The following is a 9,877-nucleotide window of genomic DNA, read 5'->3' on the forward strand; positions in this document are numbered from 1 at the left end:
CCCAATGCATAGTGCCAACTGTAAAGTTTGGTGGAGGAGGAATAATGGTCTGGGGCTGTTTTTCATGGTTCAGGCTCGGTCCCTTAGTTCTGGTGAAGGGAAATCTTAACGCTACAACATACAGTGACATTCTTGATGATTCTGTGCTTCCAACTTTGTGGCAACAGTTTGGGGAAGGCCTTTCCTGTTTCAGCATGACAATGCCCCTGTGCACAAAGGTCCATACAGAAATTGCTTGCCGAGATCGTTGGGGAAGGACTTGACTGGCCTGCACAGAACCCTGAGTCTGTGTTTACACAGGTGCCTAATTCTGATATTTTTCCCACTCATGGGCAAAAGAACTGATCTGATTGGTGCCTGATTGGTATATCTGATTGCCTTTGTAAACACAGCCATATAGGCACATTCTTCTCTTCTCCTCTACCCTGCAACTCTTCCCCGGGTCATTGGTGTACAAGCAATTAGGGAATGGGGGTACCTAGTTAGTTGCATAACTGAATGTATTCAACCGAAATGTGTCTTCCACATTTAACCCAACCGCTCTGAATCAGAGATGTGGTTTCTGTCAATATACCTGGGGAAATAATGGTTAAAGGTCATTATCATATGATTTCTGAGTAACAATTAAGTACCATACTCTGTTTTCAATTCAAATGGCCCAAAAAAGTATAATTGCTTCTCAGCAAAGATACATTTCTCAAGCAATAAGTTTGGGAGGGGACAACTGAAAACTAGCTGTTATTGGCAGAGGTTTGGAACTCTGTTTTTTATTGTCCCCATGGAAGGCCAAAACTCCATCCCACCATCACAGGCAGACATTTCAGGAGGCCTTTTCAAACAGCTCTTATACTAAAAGGGCTTCGCCATTGGTTTCATAATTTCACAGTATTATTCCAACCTCTTAGTGTGGAAATATATGTAAAACACAGGACATCACATTTTTGACTGCACTGGGCCTTTAATAAACAACTATAAGGGCCCCATAAAATTATGTTGGGAATTTTGTTTTCTCTGTTGTATTTTTCCTGTTCTTTTTTTTTTTACTCTCAATATTGCAATTATCCATGAAGAAGAAGAAGAAACAAAGAAAACAATGAAAATTGGAGTTTGTCAAAAGGCAGAGACTAGTCAGGTTCGAGGGAAAGATGAACAGATTAAAGTACAGGGAAATCCTTGATGAAAACCTGCTCCAGAGCACTCAGGACCTCAGACTTGGGTGAAGGTTTTACCTTCCAACAGGACAACGACCCTAAGCACACAGCCAAGATAATGCAGGAGTTGCTTTGGGACAAGTCTCTGAATGTCATTGAGTGGCCCAGCCAGAACCCGGACTTGAACCAGATCGGACATCTCTGGAGAGACCTGAAAATAGCTGTACAGTGACCCTCCCCATCCAACCTAACAGAGCTTGAGAGGATCTGCAGGGAAGAATGGGAGAAACTCAACAAATACAGATGTGCCAAGCTTCTAGTGTCATACCCAAGAAGACTCGAGGCTGTAATAACTGCCAAAGGTCAAGGGTTTGAATGTGAAATGTGAAATTTCATTATTTAAAAAAAAATAACTATTAGGGAAAAATGAATTCTATCAAATTTAGAAGAAGGCTATAATGTAGCAAAATGTGGAAAAAATTAAGGGGTCTGAATACTTTCCGAATGAACTGTTTGTGACGGACTTACCATTAGGCAGAAAAGGCAATTGACTCAGGCTTTACATCATCAAGAGGCTTCATGAGCTGGGCATTAAAAAAGATATGTCAAATTTGTCCGCTCGAGGCATAAAAAAATACCAAATTCACAGAAAAATGTGTCTGTTTATGCTAGACATTAGTTTTTTTTGCATGGGTGCATCTCAAGCCACCTCCCACCACCGACGAAGGCCTTCCGCATCAGCAGTGGGAGGTGGCAGGGCTACAGCGGTCTTTGTCAGACCAGGAGACATCTAGAAAATCGGTCTCCTCATGGAAACGTCTGTAGCGTCCGAACTGTTTAGCCGACAAATGAATATGACCCCTCCTATGGAAAGATGCGACTCCCACAAACACGATGGTGCACTGTAGGGAAGTCTCATTCCCATGTCAAAGGTATATAGGTAATACTATGGTCAAATATACACACTCTGGTCCATTCCACACGTGTGTGTTTCAGCTCGGCAGTTGAGGACCATGTGGCCAGTGGCCCCTGCTGGCCCCCTCAGGCCTCTTGTTAAGTCAGAGGTGATTCATGGCTCCCAACCCCTCTACCCAACGCAGGTTTGAAACTTAATAAACAAGGTTTTATGTCCTTCTGCCATCAGTCAGTATCAGTACGGCCCTCCTGTTCATAAACACTGTCTTCCTTTATAGACCAGCTCTGTCTGTGAACATCAGGCCACTGGGTCGTACACACTCTGACATCTGTGCACGCACGCACACACCCACACGCACACACACACACACACACACACACAGGAGGCTGCTGAGGGGAGGACGGCTCATAATAATGGCTGGAACGGAGTAGATGGAATGGCATCAAACACATGGAATCTGTTTGATGTATTTGATACCATTCCAGCTATCCCGCCCCAGCCATTACCACGAGCCCGTCCTCCCCAATTAAGGTGCCACCAACCTCCTGTGACACAGACACAAACACTCAAGCATCCTCTCCAGCTGTCAGTACAGTGAGTACAGAGCCGTCTCTATACGCTGGTATCATAACGAACATCAAAATCTTTACTGCAATTAATCCATTTCATTATCAAATTTTCTCTTCCTTCACCTAATTAGCTAGCGGGTTAGGTTAAACTGACAGAGAAAAGAATGTGTGTGTGTGTGTGTGTGTGCGTACTTGAGTGTGTGTGCTGGGTATAGGAAAGAATAGCGTTTTGGTCAAGGTGACTCGTGCATGTCCTAAATTCATTACTGGAAGCCTGAGTCCGTGATCTTAGTGGTAGAACAGCTTGTACCTGAGGCTAATCCAATGATATCCGCTACCCCCTCCTCTCTCTCTGTTTCTCAGACCAGGTTTGTATATTGTCGTAAGAGAGTCTGTGTTTGTCTAGAGGAGGCTAAAGACCGGAGGAGAGGCGATGGAAACCAAGCTCTTCCTCTGCTCTCCTTGGTCAGACAGACAGGGTCCGAGAGACTAATCTGGGAATGGAAGGGAAGAAGAGATGAGGGCAGTGAATGCAAGCCGGAGGCGACGAGTAGGTGGGATACTGTGGGATGTCGAGGCTTGAGTGAGGCTTGAGGGGGAGTTGGAGAAGGTTAAGGCTGTTTATATGACAATAAAGTATCTTGAAGTATTTTAATTGCACTTTAATACAGTCGTATTTCATTTGAGAGTTGGGAGGGGGGAAGGAAGGTTGTGGGAGAAGGGGGAGGGAGGAGGGGTAGAGAGAGAGGGGGATGCTAGACTCTCCAGGCTGTCAGGTTGTCACCCACACGCCAGTCCCACATTGCTGTGTTGAGGAGGAGGGAGGAGGAGGAGGGAGGAGGGACGGAGGGGAGGGAGGGAGGAGGGAGGGAGGAGGGAGGAGGAGGGAGGAGGAGGGAGGGAGGGAGGAGGGAGGAGGGGTAGAGAGAGGGGGGATGCTAGACTCTCCAGGCTGTCAGGTTGTCACCCACACGCCAGTCCCACATTGCTGTGTTGAGGAGGAGGGAGGAGGAGGAGGAGGAGGACGGATGTGTGTGTGTGTCTGGGGGTGCGAAGGGTATATGCCAAGGCAAATGTCCCCACACACACACACACACATCTCACACCGACACACACACACATCTCTCACACCGACACACACACACACACACACACACACACATCTCACACCGACACACACACACACACACACACACACACATCTCTCACACCACACACACACACCGACACACATCTCACACCGACACACACACACATCTCTCACACCGACACACACATCTCTCACACCGACACACACACACACATCTCACACCGACACACACACACATCTCTCACACCGACACACACACACATCTCACACCGACACACACACACACATCTCACACCGACACACACACACATCTCACACCGACACACACACACACATCTCTCACACCGACACACACACACACATCTCTCACACCGACACACACACACACACATCTCTCACACCGATACACACACACATCTCTCACACCGACACACACACACATCTCTCACACCGACACACACACACATCTCTCACACCGACACACACACACACACCTCTCTCACACCGACACACACACACACATTTCTCACACCGACACACACACCCTGTGACAGCGTGTTAGGTCTGTCACCCAGTCAAGAGCCAAATAGAACAACAACAAGGACCACCGTGTGGTTGCTATGGCAATGCTGAGGACTGAGACATGTGTGGGATACCAGCTATTTACCAGCTTGTGTTTAATGCCACATGAGCTTGGTTAATCATCCTAATAATCATTTAAGTGGCCTTAAATCCTTTTACTGTGATGTTACCTTTCACTCTTATTCAATCCTTCAGCCTTCATGCAAAGTTCATTTTTTGTCCTTTTTTTTAAAACTAAATCTACAAAATGTATGTAAGTGAAATGTTATAGAGGTGTCCAGGCACGTTTTTTTGCAATTTCACTTGGTTTTTGTCTGGACACTTCTATAACATATCATTTGCATTTTAAAGAAAAAGAGAGAGAGATTTGGTTAAAAGTCCTTTAAATCAGCTCATTGAAGAGATTGATCTACATAGTGAAAAAGGAGGGATTTCCTAAACCCTTCTATTCACTCCAGCACATGGTTTATTTAAGTGGCTATTTCCTTACAGGACAATATAGTGGTTCACATCACTTCAAGTATCAAGTCATTCTTTCACTCAATTCCATGAAATGGACCTTTTCAAATGTTTGCCGTTACAATGCCTTAACAAAACTGATGAAAGGGAAAGGACAGAGAAGGGAAATGAAAATGGGGGGATACCTAGTCTGTTGTACAACAAGATTACATTTATTGTTCTACTGAAAATCTACAGGTTTGACCAATGTTGGTTATAGTAGAGAGAGGAATTTGTGTGTTTTCTGTGTGTATGTATGTGTGTTTGGTTTTTACTATCCTTGTAGGGACCAGACGTCCTCAGAAGAATAGTAAAACATGGACAATTCGGACAAGTGGGGACATTTGGCCGGTCCCCACAAGGAAGAAGGCTGTTTTTAGGGTTAGGTTTAGTGTTAGGGGTTAGGTTTAGTGTTAGGGGTTAGGTGTAGGGTTAGGAGTTAGGGTTCATGTTAGGGTTGGGTTAAGAGTTAAGGTTAGGTTTAGTGTTAGCGTTACAACTAGAGTTCGGGGTTAGGTGTAGGGTTAGGAGTTAGGGTTGGGTTAAGAGTTAAGGTTAGGTTTAGTGTAGGAGTTAGGGTTCATGTTAGGGTTCATGTTAGGGTTGGGTTAAGAGTTAAGGTTAGGTTTAGCGTTAGGGAAAATAGGATTTGGAATAGGAATCAATTGTTGGTCCCCAGAGGGCTAGTAAAACAAACATGTAGCTGTAGGGGCCACGGCCCCCTCCTGCCCCTCTAGGGGCCAGACTCAGGGCTCAGCACAATATACTTTCATCAATGTGGCACTCAAAGTCCCATTCCGTACATTGCTATATACATTAAAGCCTATCCGTGGCATCCCTCATACAGAGAGCTGTGGGAACAGAGAGCTCTCAGAGAGAGAGAGAGAGATCAGAGAGAGGGAGAGCTCAGGAGGAGAAGGAGAGGTCTACTACAGAGGTTCCTGTTCACATCTTTATCCACACAACCTCTTTGTTTTCTCTCGTGCCTTGATGCTGTTTCATCCGTATTGTCACCCACTACAAACTTTACTCCGGGTTCAAATTCATTGTAAGGTTAAAACACGATGATGAGTCATTTTAAATATTCCCTGGTGTTTAGTTATGTTTTCTTCTAAGGAGGGAGGGAGGGAGATGAAAGTTAGAGAGAGAGAGAACCACCTAAAAAAGAAGCGATTCCCAAACCTTCCATAACAAAGCCATCACCTACAGAGAGATTATCCTATATACGTAAGAGGTGGAGCTGGGGCTCTGTTCACAAACAGAGCCCACAGAGCCCCAGGACAGCATCAGCAATACAATTAGACCAACCAAATCATGAGAAATATACTTTAACTTTTGATACTTAAGTATTTTTAAAACCACATACTTTTAGACTTTTACTCAAGTAGTATTTTACTGGGTGACTTTCACTTTTACTCAAGTAGTATTTTACTGGGTGACTTTTAGACTTTTACTCAAGTAGTATTTTACTGGGTGACGTTCACTTTTACTTTAGTCATTTTCTATTAAGGTATCTTTACATTTACTCAATTATGACAATTGAGTACTTTTTCCACCACTGAGATAATGTCTAGATGCTTTTTATTGTGGAGATCAAGTTTATAAATTGCCTGGCTGGGCTGATGAGACAGCAGTCAGATGGAACAGAGTAAATAGGCATTTTTAACATCACAGATTTAGCCGGTGGTAACTTGTGGAATAGACACCGGCTGGAATGCAGTTTTAACCAATCAGCATTCAGGATTAGTCCCAACCCGTTGTATAAACACGCATTCACACCGACATACATGTCCAATGTTTGAGATCCTGCCCCCCCCCCCCCCCCCCCACCCAGGGCCTGTGCACTATCCTATGTATCACACTGCAGAATGTGGGGTTGTCCTGTTGATGTTGGCCTACCAGTAAGACCAGGCTGTGTCTGGCAGGGCAGCTTCTGGAGAGGAGAGGTACGTTTCCAACGTTTTATTTGAATTTTGTGCTCCTGAAAGTCCTCTGGCAACACACAGACTTGGTGAAAGGCAAATAATTTGTTACCACAGCGGCAACCACAAAATATCTTGTAGAGGATTCCTACCCGGCAGATTCCTACCCAGTACACACAAACACTTTCCCTCACACACACGCACACACACACACACACATGTCAGAGTCCTTTCTGATATTTCTGTCTTTCTGTTATTTAGAGAGGGAAAATGTAGCTTCTGGGTTAGTTGAACCATAGTGTTGTGGGAGAGTTGAAACATTGTTTGAGGAGGGTCCAGATAACTAAACTCAAGGTTTGTAGTAAAATCCTTACATTTAAAAATAACAATTCATCTTTTCAATAGAGGCCATTCCATTAGTGGATTAGCGTTTATTGCTTAACCCTTTAATCGAAATCAAAGGATTACACATTATAGCAGTTCTCTGCTGATTTGGCTCTGCGGTTTACTGAGTAAAGGTTACAGAATAAAACACCACTATTCTCTATGCCTGTATGCATCTGCTACACTGTCATTCTTTATGGTACTTTCATATACTGAGTAAAGGTTACAGAATAAAACACCGCTCCTCGTACTATTCATCTTTATGGTGCTTTCATGTACTTGTTTTTATTTTTATAGACTGCATTATGTTGTTTATATAGTCTGGATCTAAAGCTGGCTGTCCGCTCACATAAATAATGTCAATGTCGTCATCGTGATGAATGTACTATAAAGTTCTCTCACTGTTGGCCTATCTCCCTCCCTCTCTCTGTCTCTTTCTCTCTCTCGATCTCTCTCCCTCCCTCTCTCTGTCTCTTTCTCTCTCTCTCTCTCCCTCCGTCTCTCTGTCTCTTTCTCTCTCTCTCTCTCTCTCCCCTCCCTCTCGCTGTCTCTTTCTCTCTCTCCCTCCCTCTCGCTGTCTCTTTCTCTCTCTCTCCCTCCCTCTCGCTGTCTCTTTCTCTCTCTCTCCCTCCCCCTCGCTGTCTCTTTCTCTCTCTCTCTCCCTCGCTGTCTCTTTCTCTCTCTCTCTCTCTCTCTCTCTCTCTCTCTCTCTCTCTCCCTCCTCCCTCTCGCTGTCTCTTTCTCTCTTTCTCTCTCTCTCTCTCTCTTTCTCTCTCTCTCCCTCCCTCTCGCTGTCTCTTTCTCTCTCTCTCTCTCTCTCTCCCTCTCGCTGTCTCTCTCTCTCTCTCGCTCTCCCTCTCTCTCTGTCTCTTTCTCTCTCTCTCTCTCTCTCTCTCTCTCTCTCTCTCTCTCTCTCTGTCTCTCTCTCTCTCCCTCCCTCTCGCTGTCTCTTTCTCTCTCTCTCTCTCTCTCTCTCTCTCTCTCTCTCTCTCTCCCTCTCGCTGTCTCTTTCTCTCTTTCTCTTTCCACCTCGTTTCCAAGAGAAGACTATGATCCTGTCATCCGTTTAATGTTTTTTGTGATAAAAGTTTTTTTTTAAATGGTTTTATGTATAAAGCAAGAGCTAATACATACTGACGTCTCTTTCTCCCCACTCTGTCCTCCCTCTCTCTTTCTCGTTTATCCTCCCATTAAATGTCCATATCTAATTCCCTCTCTCCCCCTGCTGTCCTGCCCCCCCACTCCCCCTCCATCCCAGACCTGTTTCTTCGTCTGGAGGCTCCTATGAACAACATCACCACGTCTCTGGGCCAGACGGCGGAGCTGCTGTGCCGTGTGTCCGGTAACCCCCTTCCCACGGTGCGCTGGTTGAAGAACGACGCTCCCGTGGTCCAGGAGCCTCGTCGGATCTCCTACCGACCCACGACCTACGGATCGCGCCTCCGCATCCGTAACCTGGACACCACAGACACCGGCTACTTCCAGTGTGTGGCCACCAACAGCTACGGCACCGTCTCCACCACCGGAGTTCTCTTCGTCAAGTTTGGTAAGATGACGCTATGAGGTAGTAGTTATAAAGTGGCTATGAGTATGAATAGTTCTGACTTTCTTACGAAGTGGCGTTACGTCTCCTGTCAAGTGCATGAACCTCATGATGAAATCAGGACGCAAACTTTGCATGACTCGTCGACAACAGCTCGATCGATTCAAGACTTCTTGCAGACATTTCTGTCTGGTTGATTTAATCAACACTGGTGTAGTTACGTGTTGTCGTGAGGTCAGAGTTCGCTCTCTGCTTTGATCGAGTGAGCTTAGTGTAGATCTCTTCTTTTAAAACTGCCAGTACTTGGCCTGAGTTCTGGCAGCCTGTATGGACAAGAGGTCTGGCTCTGGCAGCCTGTATGGACAAGAGGTCTGGCTCTGGCAGCCTCCGACGGTCTGGGAGCGGTCTTGTTCCCCCTGTTGTTAAAATTGTAAATCCTCCTGTCTTCTCTTCCAGATCCACTCCTAACCCCTCTGCCAGGAAGACCCTCTGCGTAAGTAGTCCATTTTCCCTCCGTACTTCACAAGTAGCTCCACTAACCCAACACAACACTGGCTCCTGTTACAGAAGAGCAAGAGGGTGAAGGAAGATACGTACTACTGAAGAAATCGAAGGAGGTGGTCATCCTTAAAGTGAAAAAATGAAGGGGAAAGGTTGTGTAAGAAAGTAATTAGTTGATAGTGCAAACAGTCGCGAAAGGGGAACCCACAGGCATCAGTTTAACAGCTGGTTTTGATTTGCATTTGGTTGTCAACTAAGCAGAATTCAAGGTGAACAGAACATTTCCCCATGTCATTGGATTTAGGTTCAAATTTGTGTAAAAAAATAAAGCCTAAATTCCCTTACGTTGACTCAACCATTTTTTGCCAGGTGGGAAGTGTTTCCATTGTGTCTGGCCAAAGCTTTCACGTCAGATAGTGTATCATACATTATGGACTTCTGTCTGTATTGTCCTGTTCATTGTAATTACTCATTAAGTATGATTATTTCCCTGTATCATCACTGATTTGATATGTTTGCTTTGGCAATGTACAGTAGGTGGTAACACTTTCCATGCCAATAAAAAGCCTTTTGAATTGTACTGATGATATTTATCTGTTTGACTTATGCTCCCAATCAAGATCGTTTGACAGAGCAGAGATTTTCATCACCTGGCCTTTTTGTACTGCAAGGTTAATCGAGCACCTGTGTGCTGTATGCTGCTAGCCTCAGCTAGCGTGTG

General features: G+C 45.1%; 1 protein-coding gene across 1 annotated transcript in view; it reads left to right on the forward strand.

Annotated features, from left to right (window-relative positions):
* Positions 1-9,877, forward strand: part of LOC115145333 (inactive tyrosine-protein kinase transmembrane receptor ROR1-like) — a 199,174-nt gene that overhangs the window by 145,528 nt on the left and 43,769 nt on the right. Inside the window, exons 3-4 of the mRNA XM_029686827.2 lie at positions 8,371-8,658; positions 9,112-9,148. Of these exons, the coding sequence (XP_029542687.1) occupies positions 8,371-8,658; positions 9,112-9,148 (325 nt within the window). The remainder of the gene's footprint in view (positions 1-8,370; positions 8,659-9,111; positions 9,149-9,877) is intronic.

Source organism: Oncorhynchus nerka, linkage group LG17 (assembly GCF_034236695.1).
Source record: "Oncorhynchus nerka isolate Pitt River linkage group LG17, Oner_Uvic_2.0, whole genome shotgun sequence".
Lineage (NCBI taxonomy): Eukaryota > Metazoa > Chordata > Actinopteri > Salmoniformes > Salmonidae > Oncorhynchus > Oncorhynchus nerka.